The 15,014-nt window shown below is 42.0% G+C and overlaps 2 protein-coding genes across 2 annotated transcripts; one reads left to right on the forward strand and one right to left on the reverse strand.

Annotated features, from left to right (window-relative positions):
* The first annotated feature begins 593 nt into the window (after nt 1–593).
* On the forward strand, nt 594–7,288 carry mat2aa (methionine adenosyltransferase 2Aa). Its single transcript, XM_079289115.1, has 9 exons — nt 594–869; nt 1,782–1,859; nt 2,484–2,606; nt 3,096–3,208; nt 3,341–3,484; nt 3,698–3,916; nt 4,143–4,325; nt 4,475–4,608; nt 4,700–7,288. The coding sequence occupies exons 1-9, from the start codon at nt 788–790 to the stop codon at nt 4,800–4,802; spliced, it is 1,179 nt and encodes a 392-aa protein (XP_079145241.1). The 5' UTR covers nt 594–787; the 3' UTR covers nt 4,803–7,288.
* Nucleotides 7,289–7,826: 538 nt separating this feature from the next.
* sftpba (surfactant protein Ba) lies at nt 7,827–11,602 on the reverse strand. Its single transcript, XM_079288997.1, has 10 exons — nt 11,491–11,602; nt 11,318–11,376; nt 10,627–10,701; nt 9,619–9,747; nt 9,380–9,493; nt 9,198–9,278; nt 8,864–9,047; nt 8,419–8,477; nt 8,279–8,338; nt 7,827–8,185 (listed from the first exon to the last, which is right to left on the reverse strand). Exons 1-9 carry the CDS (start codon nt 11,543–11,545, stop codon nt 8,288–8,290), a joined length of 807 nt encoding a protein of 268 aa, XP_079145123.1. The 5' UTR covers nt 11,546–11,602; the 3' UTR covers nt 7,827–8,185; nt 8,279–8,287.
* Nucleotides 11,603–15,014: the final 3,412 nt, after the last annotated feature.

Raw genomic sequence — 15,014 nt, forward strand, 5'->3', positions numbered from 1 at the left:
TAAAAGTGACGCCTTGTGTCACTGAAAGTTATTGAAACTTTGTTTACAGTGTTTCAGGGCGTTTTCACACCTTCAGTTCGTTTGCTTTGTTGCAGTTGCTCCTTTGTTCGGTTTGTGTTCACACTGCAACATTTAACAGCGGACTAAATCTTGTAAACAAATGCCACGCGCGAGCAAACTGTTCTCTCATTGGTCCGATTCTTATGCGGCTATGAAGGCTTAAAAGGCTCTGTTGCTTCTTTTTTTTTTTTTTTTTTATTAAGGGGGGGGGGGTGCGCGAACCTGGTCGGGATGTAGAAGGGGGTGCGCGGCCTAAAAAGTTTGGGAACCGCTGCTCTAGGAGGTAGCCTAGTATTGAGAAAATATTTTCAGAAATGTGTTCCATTTAGTCTGTTTTATATATCCTATAATTTACCTTTAAAGGAAAAATGGGTTTGTGTTTTGTTATGGGCTGCGGTGGCCGGATATTCGTTTACCCCTCTGGGACTTTTCTTAATTAGCTCGAGACACGCCCATGTGTACCACATGGTCTGTGCTCAGCAACAACATTGGCTGCAGAGAAAAGCCTCGGAGGGTCTGAAGAAGTTGTTCAGTCATATAAACACAGCTGTCCTGGTACAGTCTGCACACTTGCACCCCTGTGAGCTGAAACTTTGACGCGACGTACTCGCACAGTGTGCGTAAGCAGGAGACCCCCAGAAGAAGGCTGGAACAGCTGTCCGGTTTCTCCACCCCGTGGTATCTGAACGGCTAGCTTCGTTAGCTAACAGCGTGTTTATTGGCTAAAATGAACGGTTTCCATAACAACTCGCTCATTGATGAAGACTGCTTCCTCTTCACGTCCGAGTCAGTCGGAGAGGGACACCCAGGTAACTGCACGTTTCCTCAATCCGCATATCATAATTAGCCAGATAGCATCATGTTAGCCTCTGAAACAAGGTCATGCTGCAGGTTACTGGCTCAGCGTGTTGTTGACTGTCAGCTGTCCACTAAGTCCCTGCTCATCCTCTACTGTGCCTCTTGTCAAGTGTAAAGTGCGTCCACCTGGTGTGGAAGTCTCATCGCTGCATTTAATTCAGACTAGACACACTCCCAGAAGAACCACGTACTATTCACAGGCTGGGATATCGTTAATGTTTCTACTGTGGACGTTGAGTTGCACCGTCGTGCTAACTCGTTAGCGTGGTTGGTGCCTGTCACTCACACACATATAGCTCAACGTTGCTGTCCTAGCTAGCTAGCGTACCGCGTGTATATCACCTGTGATGGGTGTGACTTTAAGAATACAAACATATGCGATGCTTTAATGTCCTCTGTGTTATTCTGCCCAGTGGTTGCTGTCAAAAATCAATCAAAACCATGTTCATAAGTGAGTAATAAGCCTCATGATGTACAATTAAATATTAGTTTCTTGAGTTCCTGTGTTCAGAGTTAAGCTTAATAACTGCACTTTGACATGTAAAGTGCGGATTTGGCAGTTTATATAACTGGGTGTAACGCAGTCACATACTTCACGGTTTCAGCGCCTGAAGTGCTATCCACTAATTACGTCATTGTCCCTTTACACTAGCAAGGTGTGTACAGGGGCGGATCAGCCTGACTGGTTGGAATAAATATGAAGAGAAGTTTTCCATTCAAGAAGATTGATAAACTTTAAGAATAGTTTAATTATATATTAACCAAACTCATAATACGTTTTCCAACAATGTGTGCATATTTATCAATGAGAAAAATGTTTACAAGAATTCTGAAAAAAAACATTGTGGTGTGTTTTTCCACAGATAAGATTTGTGACCAAATCAGTGATGCCGTGTTGGATGCTCACCTCAGACAAGACCCCGATGCCAAAGTAGCATGTGGTAAGTCTTTAGAAAGCAAAGCAGGCTGGGCGTTTATTAAGTATTCAATTACAGTTGCATATTTAGTTTTTGAGAAATATGTTCTGATGTATCCTATGGTTCCTGTAAGGCAGCGGTTCCCAAACTTCTACATCCCGGCCGGGTTCACGCACCCCCAATCTCGGGTTGGGTCGCGGACCCGTTTTCAGTGGGTCGCGGGCCTTTGACTGACCCAAAAAAAAAATTATTTTGAAGGAGGCATCTCGTGCGCACCACACTTTGGGAATCCCTGCTGTAAGATATAGGCCCATTTCAACCAAATTGTACTGGGAGCTTCTGGAAGCACACTTCCCTTTGCATATGTTCTCTGATTTCATGGAGGAACATTTCGTTATGACTGTGCTGTGCACACGTGAATACACCAGCGATAGAGAGGATGAAAGCTGGAAAGGCTTGTTTGACATCATGCAACATAAGCTGAAGATTTTAGTGATGGAGCTGCAACATTTAGTCTATTAATCAATTGAAAGAAAATGAATAACCAATAAGTTTGATAACTGACGTGTCCTTAATTCCACCGCTGTGTTCTTAATGGTCTATTATACTTAGTCTTATCCCTCACACTGTATGACATTGTGTCCTCAGAGACTGTTGCGAAGACGGGGATGATCCTGCTGGCGGGGGAGATCACCTCCAGGGCCAACGTTGACTACCAGAAGATTGTCAGGGACACAATCAAACACATAGGCTATGACGACTCCTCCAAAGGTACACTGATAACACTTAGACGGTCTCGCTTCAAACTTCAGCATTGCTCTGTGCAATGATTCAAGTTTGTGTCAGTGAATATTAAGATTTACACACAGGATTGCATTAAATCTTCCAAAGGGTTTCAGCAGTTCTAGGAAAGTAGTAGCAGAGCTGTCAGAATATCTAATGAGAATGATCCCAGATTGCATTATGAAAAGTAGAAAGTCAATAACCAAGAGTTCACTATCATTATGCACCATGAAGACCGAAAAAAAATGTACATTCTAGAAGCCTTTAGGGTGTGAGTGATCTGAAATCGCTGTTTTATTTCCCTATATCGTCAATAAGTGAAGGTAACACCTTTGTCAGGATGCGCTGGAAGCTGTGTACCTTTTCCCTGGTGATGTCCTGTTGCCGGCTTTTAAGTTGAAGTTCATATGTGAAGGAGGCTTGGTGAGGATTGACAGGTGTAACCGGTTACTGAGGTTCAGTTGTCTTGTTCTGCAGGCTTCGACTATAAGACCTGCAATGTGCTGGTGGCTTTGGAGCAGCAGTCCCCCGACATTGCTCAGGGTGTTCACCTGGATCGAAAAGAGGAGGACGTGGGAGCCGGTGACCAGGTCGGAGCGTTCATATGTTTGTGTTTGATCCACAGCTTGGGTACCTGTAGCCAGAAATGGGGTGGTAACCAAGTTCTTGATGTTATTTTTGACCTCTATTAATGCTGTGATTTGTGACTGCACCTGTCCCAGGGTTTGATGTTCGGATATGCCACTGATGAGACGGAGGAGTGCATGCCCCTCACTATTGTCCTGGCTCACAAGCTCAACGCCAAGATGGCTGAATTGCGCCGAAATGGAACATTGCCGTGGCTCCGACCTGATTCCAAAACTCAGGTAGGACAAGGAAACGGTACCTCCACGTCCACCTGCTTTGTTTAGAAGATAAAACCCTGAATCAGAATCACCTTTTATTGGCGAAGTATGTGTGCTCACTCAAGCAATTTGACGAATATTTGATTTGTATGTTTTCTTTCCAAATATACACTTTTAAAGACATCGTGCAGAGACATATTTCACCTACTGTAGACGACTGTTTTTCCCCCTCAGGTGACTATTCAGTACAGACCGGATCAAGGAGCCATGGTGCCGTTGCGTGTCCACACCATTGTGGTCTCGGTGCAGCACGATGAGGCTGTATGTTTGGATGAGATGCGAAAATGTCTGAAGGAGCAGGTGGCGAAAGCTGTGGTTCCCAGCCGCTACCTCGATGAGGAAACCGTATACCACATGCAGCCCAGTGGACGCTTTGTCATTGGAGGACCGCAGGTGAGACGAGAACGTCTTTAAACTGTGTTTAAGTCGCACCAGGATAAGTGAAATTAACCGATTTTCAGTGAACAAATGTTGTCCAAGTCTTGACATCTTACGATGTTCTGGTACATTCACAAGACAAATATTTAAAATGCTGTCCTGAGACAGAACAAAATCATGTCAATCAAAAATATGTCTTTAAATGTGCATAAACTTCAAAGTCCTGTGTTTCTTCTCGCAGGGCGACGCTGGTCTGACTGGGCGTAAGATCATTGTCGATACTTACGGTGGCTGGGGTGCTCATGGAGGCGGAGCCTTTTCTGGGAAGGACTCCACAAAAGTAGATCGCTCTGCTGCCTATGCTGCCCGCTGGGTGGCCAAATCTCTGGTGAAAGCTGGGCTCTGCAAGCGTGTGTTGGTCCAGGTGAGCGTACAATCAATCAGTGTTGACGGGATAACTTGCCCCAAATCATTGTGTTACAGTAGTTTGTAGCAGGTTTTTTTTTCTTGCTAGTTTTTAAAATGTCTCTCCCGTTTCAGCTAAATTCATAATGTGCACATACTCTGTTTCAGGTATCCTATGCTATTGGAGTTGCCCATCCACTCTCCATCTCCATCTTCCACTTTGGGTCCTCCCAGAGGAGCGAGAAGGAGCTGCTGGAAATTGTGAAGAAGAACTTTGACCTCCGTCCAGGAGTCATCGTGAGGTATCCTGTGCCGTCTAATTTTTGATGTTAGCCAACAAACGTATAACATATGCTTCAGGTTTCTTTAAATTGTTTCTTTTTTCTGTCTCAGGGATCTTGACCTGAAGAGGCCGATCTACCAGCGCACAGCAGCTTATGGTCACTTTGGCCGTGACCTCTTTTCATGGGAGGTGCCCAAGAAGCTGAAATACTGAACCCCTCCTCCTATCCTTGAACGGGCCTCAGGTGTACTACAGATACACCCGTCTGTCTACTTCCCTCCTTTCTCCTCTTCCCCCCCCCCCCCTTTCTGCAGCCACGTCACCACAGACTCTACTTCATAAAACAATGCCCTTTCTCCACCTCTTAGTTTTCTACACATCTTAATGAGATGAGAAAAGTATTTCAGTTGCAGACATTAAGTTGAATGAGTGGATCTCTGCAGGATACATTTAAACCATATTTATAGCAAGATTTCCAAAACAAGCATACGAGTATTGATGGTGTTTTGTAAGACATTTCTGGTATTCCTCAGCTTTTTAAATTCAGAATCTCACTGAAGTTTAGTTATATAAGTGATCAGTGGTTGGAATCCTCTGTCGCTTTTTCTTTACTGGCAACATGTTATTTCCCAGTTTAGCATTACAGAAACATAAGATGCCTTCCCCTCATACCCTTCCCCTTTGTTTTTGAAATTTTGATGGAACAAAGAGGGCCAAACCCTTCTCAATTCATACGAAACATTTCATAATTTGTGCTGTCCCTTCAGGCCATTTTTTTCTGACGTTTTACAGAGAAGTCAGAAGCTGCTAATGACCGTGTGGTTCTGTTGGGCTGCGCGATGAAATCACTCCGTTTTTGTAATTAATTTTGTCGGTTTAATGTCATGTGAATGTTCCATACAATGTTGAATGTGTCAATCTACTGACCAAGATAAAGGCACGGGGCAGTACTCGCTTCCCCCTACCTGGGACTGACTCTGGGTGTAGCTACAGAGAAGCCCGGCTCAGTCGCCTCTGGACAGGGGCTGCCTTCATCATACGGCAAAATCGTATTTTAATTTGGAGAATGGTGTTTGACTGTTAGTGGGAACTAGCGGTTTGACCAGCAAGGAAGGCCAACTGAGTGACGGTCGCACATGTTTAGTGTCCCGACACGTAATTATGAGTCACTGCACTTATTGGCAAGACCCGCCCTGTGAAGCCGGTTTAGACGGAGATGATTAGTTGAGGTCTGGCATATACCTCGAGGATTTAGGGTCAGGATAACCAATTGGTCAGACCATAGGACCCGAACAAATCCGGTTACCAAGTACCTCGTCGAGCATGGACGCCTGGCCAATCCTACCGCTTGAACGCTGCACAGGCCGGGTCTTGCCAAGAAGAGCAGTGTGATTCATAATCAGGCTGTCCTGGCGCCTTCAGTCTCACCTGCACACGACGTGAAAGGTGGACTGGCACGGAAGAACATGACGAGTAGAGCCAAAGACCGACCAACACAGTCGGCGTAGTGAATGTAACGCATCGTATTACTGCTCAGCAGACTCAGTTTTGTACTCATGAGGACATGGGACCAAGTGAAATGATTCACAAACATAATGGAATATGTTTCTGTTACGTTTGTGGATTTTGAATCTTCCACTGGAACTGAACGGCAACATTTGCTCTCACAGTCACCAAAAGTGGAAAAGGCCTCTATTTTGATGTGCAATGTATAGCAGTTCCAAAATGAATGTTGAGCTTGCAGCTGAAGCTTTTCTTTTTTTAATTTATTCATTTACATTTTTAGTAAAGTCCTTTTTAAATAAACATTCTTTACATTATACCCAATGGATGGCACAAGTCTGATACTTCCTGATTAGTTCACTTAAAGCGACGCAGACTTGTCAGGGTTGTCCCTGCCGTTGTTCCTTTTAAGGCTTTTTGTCGAGAGCTGAGTGAGGAAATTCAGATCGACTAAAAGATGTGTGCCAAGGACTTGAATACACAGCATATGCCTCCAATGCTTCCCCAGTTGCCCTCCTCCTTGACATGCATCCTCACAATATTGTTGCAGAGATGAGCCTTAGCCAGCTTTGAGGTATCTTAAAATCACTGCAGTCAGTGTGTCTAAAGAAGTCTTCATTGTGTAGCTAGGTGGCACTGTGTCCTCACATAAAATTCTGAAGTTAAGATTTTATTGTTTCGACTCTGAAAACACTGATGTCTCGTCTTGACTCTCACCTCGAGTGTACTGCAGAGAAAGCTCAGATAGGATCCGTTGGAGTGGTGCTGAGAGCATTTCAAGTCTGAGTGGTCTGGTGAGGTGACTCAACCTCCCAAAGATCTCTTTTTTTTACAATATGTTTGCATCCTCTAGCTCACCCACAAAAGAGACAAATGATCGGTTGGTGTTGTACAGAGAAACCAGCCTCTTTACATGGTCTCCTGTGGGTTGGGGGGTGTGTCGAGCTGCATATTTTTGTTGAATCATTTTTTTTAAATAATCAGAAGTAAGTCTGTTAGTGTGGCTGCTGAATGTGTAAAAGTGCCTTTTCTCATTTTCTGCAACGCCCTTATCCCCTGCCCCAAATATCTAACGCCTGACCTGCTGAATTCTCCCCCGGTGTCTACCCTGAGGTTGCGCTTCAATAACACACTGAGGAGTCGGATTTGTTGTTTCTCTCTGAAACTTAAATAAACTGCACTCTTCTTTGTGCTCATTGGCTTTTGGCTGTTTATTTGGTATCATAAAGCAGATTCGAGTGATTTCATGTCTGTGTACACGGTTCTGGCCAACAACAAATAACAATGTTGTGTATATGGAAACCAAAATGGTAAAACAAGATGGCAGAAGTAGGGATCAATAGGATTAAGCTCTAAAGATGATCACATCCTCGGGTAGAATATAAATTGACACACAACCTTGTAGTTTCTATTCTAGTTTTCTATACTTGTGTTGAGTAACAGCCGTGATTACTCTCTACACACCTTTACGCTCAATAATTCACGTTCACTTCTTTACGTTAAAACTGCAAATACTGAAGTTCAGGTTCAGAACCCTTACCGTGGAAGTTGGACTTTTACTATCACCAGGTTTGGGATTAAGACCACCAAAAACAGTTACCTTCAAAAATACAGAGTGCTGATGTGAAACTGTATTAGAATGCCAGTTTATGACGAGTTCATACAGAGAAGATAAATGCAAATTTGTTTTAAATGCTCCTTTATTTGGCAGAATAAAAGACTCATCCAGTGATGTTTACTACAGTTAGTCAGATAATCTGACTCAATGTAGGGGATGAAGCCCTGAAACGTTTTATATAGTGGTTAGTACAAAACAGTAAAAAGGTTTAAAATAGAAAATTCTCATCAAGTATACAGAATATTTGTGAAATCTTGTAAAATTTTGTCAAGCTACGTCCTGGTCTTCATCACTCAAAGCAGATGGTAAATACGGAGCAAAATGCAGTAAGATATCAAATCAGCATCAGAAAGAAATGCCGTGAGACAGAATGTCACATTTGTCAAGCAGTACGCGTAATATTTTCAGTTTGATGTTGAAAGATCTGGGTCGTCCAAGGGCACACTGAGTTTGACTCGTATTGTTTAGGCCCACCCTGAAATAGAAACATTTGGAGACATTTTACGTGAGGTTGTGTGTTCTAGTTTTAAGATACGTTCTCACAAAAATGACGTAAAATTCTACCCACCGTAACATTTTAAAGTGTGTCGAGAGGCTTCCAGGCAAATTTCTGACAGTAAAACAGAGTCTGCGTAAAGAAGACAAATAGGATCACGACTTAGCATTCAGAAGCTAACCAAGTTCACTGCTTGATCGTCTTTTACTTACTCCACATTTGAGGGCAGTCGTCATGTCTCTGCACCTGTAGGTTGCCAAAGTGCATGGGTCTGAGAGTGCCAAAAACAGGGGCGTTAGAATGTTAATAGATGTGTTGAAAGACAGCAGGTCACTTCTTTTTTGATAACTGATGAATCGTCCTTCATCAGGTAAACATTTGCTGCTTCCAGCTTCTAAAAAATGCCACCGAATGTGTTCTGTTTTATATAATTGTAAATTGAAAAGAGCTTTCTCACTGTGGCCATTTTAAATAATCAAACGTGTCACACGAATGATGCGTTCAATGTAGGCGTACTAGTTCGGGAGACTTGGGGTCTGTCCTGCTTGCTCACTGGCACGGTTTACTAAAAAAACGATGGTCAAACTGGAGGATGGATGAAGTAAGTTACTTGCAGATGAAGCTCTGCACACAACACTGAAGGAGAGGCAGACTGACCTACAAGAGGAGCCTGCTGCCCCTTACACAGCTGGATGAGAGTGCAGATGGCCTGAGGGGTGGCGTAGCTCAGGATCGCATCCAGCACCGCCTTGCTGAACTTGCCAATCACGTCCTGGCACTCATCTCGGTAGGCGGAGGGCAAAATATGACAAATCTCCCCCAGCAGCTTGATCAAGGCATGCTGCAACAAGTGACAGAGAGGAAGTTGCATTGTGTCAGCCAAAACGTTATCAGTGCCATCTGGAGGCATTTAGGTATCTGCGTGCATGTGTGTCGGTGGTTGTGCAGGACAAAGAGATACTGTGAGAGATATTGCGTGAGCGTAACTCACCTCGGTCCTTTCTTTAGGGAGCAAGTCCTCCAAAGTCTTGATCAGGAAAACACAGAAGGTGCATTGTGTTGTGGACTGCAGCTGATTGAGTCAAACAGCAGAGGGCGTAAAGCACAACACAAACACACACGCATATAAACACATATCTTCAAATGTGTTCCTCGAACTTGTACTTTACTGACATTTTCACTTTTCGCAGCAACCTGAAGGGCCTCCTTGACGAAATAGCTGAGCATCTTCTCCTGCTTGTCACAGGAGCCACAGAGTCCAATGACTTTGCAGGCCTCTGCTGGTTTCTGCAGCGAAAAGCGATGTGTTGAGGATAGACATCTCCTCAGGAACACACCGACAGCAAAGACTACAGGATGCACTGGTACTTTATGAACCTCAACTAAGACGATCAATTCAGCATGCAACTTACTACGATACCAGCAATGACGTTGATGGCCAGTGGGAGCATCTTCTCCACCTCGTCTTTGCAGAGTTTAGCAGTACTAGCTGGTCCCGGCAGGTAGTCACACAGATGTTCAATGCCATCCATCATCTTTCTCTGAAAAGAAGCGCTGAATTATGTGCTGTGTGTTCTTTAAACCTCAGGACAAAGCTGCATTATATTAATGTTATTGAGCGTTCCCTTTTTCAACCTCTATCCAAGGCTTGAGTGAACAGTTGAAGTGCTATTATTGATAACATACTACATTTGTAGTTCAATAAATCATTTCCTGCCAAGATTTCATGAATTGTCTTATATGTTGTTCAAATCCCATGTTCCCCATACTAAGTAATATGTCTTATATATTGTATATTGTATTCCACTTTGCTTTTATAATCTAAGAACTGTGACTTCTTTTGGAGATCATTGTTTTTCTAATCGCAGCTATGCAATCCAAACTGATGGTTTCCAGCAAAATAGAGGATACGGTGAAATAGAGGATACGGTGAGTGGTAAAATGTCTTTCTATGATGATATGTGGTTCAAAATGGTGAAAACAATCAGAAATTAACCAATTAAATTTTTCTCTCTTTGGACTCAGATGGGATTTCTCACAGACCCGATGAAGTTCAGAGGAAAGAGGATCTTTGAGGTCAGGCGAGAAACTTTCATTTCAACATTTCATTTCAACATTTCATTTCAACTTTTTGTTCGACAGAAACTAGGAAGTGGCTTTGCACCAAAAAGAAAAGGGGACCTTAACTTTATTGTGCATGCTTGAATGCACTGAATGCACCACTGACTGTGACGAACGGGCCTCAGCTAATAAAAGAACAGGTGGAATGTAATGAAAACTATTCAGCCACAGAGCTTCTCACAGTGTGCATTTTAATCTTGCCTTATGCATATAGACATAAACAGAATCAATAATAATATCAGTGAGCTAATATTAGTCCTCTGCAATGTCTTTGCTGCTTAGTCCACTATTGTACTCACCTGGAGGTCTGCATTGGAAAACATGTCAGCAAGGAGTTCAAATATTTGGGTGCAGTCCTGGCAGACGTCCCCGGTCTGGTTATAAATAGAAGTCACATAATGAAAAACGAATGAACACTTCAACCTCTATGGACTGATGTAATCACTTACGCACCCTGGCTGCCTCATTCTTGGCATGCATGAATGTACAGTGTTTCATGAGGAAGTAGACATGTGAAAGTTGTTTTTCAGTTTTAAATATTCTACGAGTGGAACTGTGCAAAATTGAAGACACTTCCTGATTTTGAAGAAATGCAAATCTCAGTTGTGACGGTTGAACTCCCACACTGCATCTATCTTTAAACTAGCTCAACCTATGACATGTATTTACATATATGTAATCATAACATATACGTTTATACTTGCATATACTTTTACTTTGATACTTTAAATACATTTTGATGATAATACACACTTTTAGCACTCAATATACAAAATACTTTCATAAACCTTTTCTCAGAATTAATGGAAGATTCCTGAATTTCTTGTCATTAAATGTATTTTTTACTTGAAGTTATATTTGTTGTTTGGTAAGTCGTGTCTCAGTGCGATCTTATCGGTATGATAAGGTGTGTACACATTATACTTTGTGTCGTTTGTTGTTCATGTTTTGAATGCAGAATATAACAAGAAATCAAAATAGTCAACTTGCTGCTTTCGGGGCATCTGGAACATTTTGCAAACCATCGATGTTGAAAGCCGAAGTCAGAGCTGCAGGGGGAAATATTCATCAATAATAATCTTCATTGTAATGTCTCATCACTTGACTTTTTACGATTCACTTCATAATTCATCATCCTAGTACAATTAATTGTATCGTCTCACCACAGGCTTCAAGACAAACGAAGAGAAGCAAAGCGATCTTGAGCGAGGCCATCATCTGTTATCTTCAGGCTTCTCGTTGAATGTCCTCCCTCCTGAGGTCTGCACAGGGAACTGTGCGTGTACTGAAGCTTATATTTGACAGGGCCCACCACCAAGACAGGATTTGTTTTCAGCACAGAGGAACTGTTTTTTTCTCTGTACCTAATATTAGTCAAGTTTCATATTCAGTTCCTCACACCAAGGTTACCCCCCGAAAACCTGTCGGTCGGCCTGCTGGTCGTTCCACCAGTGTGGTCTGGACTGAAAAATCTCAACAACTATTTCATCTGTTGCCATGACGTGCTGAATGTCAGCATGTTAACATGTTAACATATTTACTATGCCAAATGTAGGCATGTTAACATGATAAATGTAGCATATTAGCGTTCAGCCTCAACGTGCATAGATTATTATTATAATTATTATTATTATAGATTAGTGCAGCAAATAGATTATTTGACGATTACATATATCATCTCGTGAGGCAAAATCCTAGAAGACGTTCAAATCGGAGAGTAAAAAGTATGTTAAATACCTAAAATTGGACGTGACATGTTATGATGTTGTCAGGGTAGCATGAAATGTTGCAGCAAAGTGCTGTCCCATTGGTATTTACACCATTTCAGGCCCTCACAGCCCCTCACACAATTGTTTTACAGGTGACTTTACTTAAGTCCCTGAGGGTTCAGGGTTTCAGGCTTCAGATCGGGCCTGTTTTTAGGTTTTACAGGGCTGCTTCTCTGGTGCCACCCTCAGGCTCACCTTAGCATTTGCTGTCCACATGGTGAGGTTCTGATAATGACAAAGCCATCTCACTTTTATTTTTGTGTGTACTGAGTGGTATATAGCCTCAAACGAATTACCTCATGTGCCCTGGATTAACTGCGTACGTTTTGGTGCCTCATAAGCATCTTGGTTTGGGATGTTCCCGGAATATGTCTCTTGGCTTATCTTTATGTCCAGTACTTTATGGTAGAACAAGTGTGTCATTCCAGTAATTCATATCTCTGCAGCAGCTTCCAGAGGATTGTGCCAGTCTTAAATTGTATAATATACAGTAACATAAAGCCGCTCGAGGTGACTATCTGTGCAACGTAGAATTCTACTTCCTGTTGAGCGTAGTTAGGTAAGCGGCCTATAACACACTTTAAGAGGAAGCACAAACAAGAGGTGCTGAAAGAGACTGACAGTATATCGCATTGTTCATGTGCCACGGAATTTTTCAAAGTATTTGCCGTCACAATGGTTGTTTTTACGGTAATTCTATGACAGCATTGCAACATGTCGTTCCACTCGTAGTTTCTTCCTTCTGACTTTCAAAGGTGCTTTTTGTTCGTGTCAGCTTTGCTTGTGAAAACGTTTTGATGCTCTGCGCATTTATGCGTCCTGCATGCTCCGAATTTGTGACAGAATCTGCAAGTTTAAGTAGCGCTCCAGGTGAATTAGAAACTTTTCTTTGCTAAGTGTGTTTTACCTGCAACATGGAGGTGCTGGAGCCTTTTTGTCCGTGCTGTTTTCGACTGTTAACGATCCCCACGAAATAAAACCAAACTTTACCTTTACAGTCTCACTCTGTAAATGTCGAAGTACAAAAATCTCTTTTATGTGTGATAATACTATTTGTACTTGACCGCTTATTGTTGACACAGTCCAGTTTATCCACAGGGATCTTGAGACACTGAGGAAATGAATAGCTTAGTATGTACACAATAATTAAAGCTATATTGACACTACAGTAAATATTTAGATTTTATCTCTAACTCCGAACTTGACATTTCAGCAGATTTTGATTCTTTAAAATGCTGACCCATTGCTCAAAATAAAATCATATTACCTTTGCCTAGCTCTGCTGGACATTTTTCCAAACTTTTCATTCAATCACATACAACATCCTCTGTCCCGGGACCCTCACATCGGTACAGGGAAAACTCCCCCAAAACAAACTGGGAGGAAAAAAGGAAGAAACCTTAAGGAGAGCAACAGAGGAGGGATCCCTCTACCAGGATGGACAGAAGTGTGATGTCATGTGTACAGAATGAACAACATGACAGAGTTACAACACATTCAATGCACAGAAATGATTCATATAATGAGAGCAGAATAATGATGGAAGAATTATGAGTACTAACAAATGTTCTCGTCTCTGTAATAGGATGTAATGGTCAATGGTGTCAACACTACGGTCTAAAAGCTAAACATGTGAATGCAGAAATGGGTGAAAAAAGGGAGGACAAACGGATAGGCTGTCCATACAGCATGTCTCCAATTAAGCTTATTGCTCTCTGAACTGAATTGGTCTTTGTGTGAAAAAAGGAAATATACATGAAAAAAACAATGTGACCTTTTGTTCCTCAAACTGGCTTTTAGCAAGACATATCACAGTTGTATTTACACTCAAAATGCTTAAAATGCATTGATTATTTAATGGCATGAAAAGCCTAAATATTTGTTAATGCTTCGGTAAAGATGATAAGAAAAGAGTTTCCGTGTTTAAGAACAAATACCAAAACACTTCTCGGCTGTGCGTGCAAGCTCAGTCGTTTTGGCTCTCACCGTGGTGAGTGGAACTCAGACAGGAAGTCTATTACCGTAAATGAGAAAGCTGCATTTTTCTTTGCTCTTTTACTGCCAACTTTGTCTTTTGTCCATGGATGTTTGCTGAAGAACTGAGGTTGTTTCGTACTATTTCATATTCATTTGCTTTGTGCAAATTGTGTCTCTGTGTTCATGAGGTTCAGGTTTGCACATGGATGGACACATAATCTCCTGCAGTTCTTTTCTAGCTTTTCATATGCATGGCCTTAAATGAAAGTGATCGGAGTTAATCACAAATCGGATAAGATTTCCTGCATGTTGGAAACCCCTTTTTGCGTAATCAATCTGGTGGAAGACACCTTGAATACATAATCTCTTGTTCGAAGTGCACTGCTTCCTTATCGTGTTCATTGTTCAATTCCTAAACCAAGCAATTGTTATTGGGACCGGCATAAATGACTCATGCATTATCCAGAACAGCTCTACTTCCTGGACCATAGTAATTACTCGTAAAACTAACAGGGCATGAGGCGCTCTTAAAGCTCCAGCTCACGAAATGTTCATCTGCAAAACCTGGCGTTTTTCAATTTTAATGTATTGTTGGTTATGATGACATTCTTGTCCTTTTGATGATACAGAATTGTTTGATCATGAAAGCTGAATTTGCCAGCACTCTCTTGTCAAATACAAACAGCAGTCTAACCAATCCACTGGAGAAATAGGATTTCTTGCTAAACTCTGAGGTTGACCAACAACATTTCATTGGTTTCTGTTTTTTATGACATCCACCAAAGAGGGAACTTGAGACAATGAGTGCAACTGTCCTGTGGATGTTGCAAACACAATGATGTGCTGACAGAAAAGTGACCCTGCACTTTGTTAACAAGCAGGCAAACTGAACTCTCATTGAAATTGATGAGAATTAAAATATTCTTTCTTCTGCATAAAAA

The sequence above is a fragment of the Melanostigma gelatinosum genome, assembly GCF_949748355.1.
Source record: "Melanostigma gelatinosum genome assembly, chromosome: 18".
NCBI classification, from domain to species: Eukaryota; Metazoa; Chordata; class Actinopteri; order Perciformes; family Zoarcidae; genus Melanostigma; species Melanostigma gelatinosum.

Coding starts and splice junctions, on each gene's coding strand:
- mat2aa (XM_079289115.1), top strand. CDS start 788: ATGAACGGTTTCCATAACAACTCGCTCATTGATGAAGACTGCTTCCTC. Junction 870..1,781: donor AGTCGGAGAGGGACACCCAG/GTAACTGCACGT, acceptor GTTTTTCCACAG/ATAAGATTTGTGACCAAATC. Junction 3,209..3,340: donor ACGTGGGAGCCGGTGACCAG/GTCGGAGCGTTC, acceptor CACCTGTCCCAG/GGTTTGATGTTCGGATATGC.
- sftpba (XM_079288997.1), bottom strand. CDS start 11,545: ATGATGGCCTCGCTCAAGATCGCTTTGCTTCTCTTCGTTTGTCTTGAA. Junction 9,494..9,618: donor ACGTCATTGCTGGTATCGTA/GTAAGTTGCATG, acceptor TTTTCGCTGCAG/AAACCAGCAGAGGCCTGCAA. Junction 8,339..8,418: donor CGACTGCCCTCAAATGTGGA/GTAAGTAAAAGA, acceptor TTCTTTACGCAG/ACTCTGTTTTACTGTCAGAA.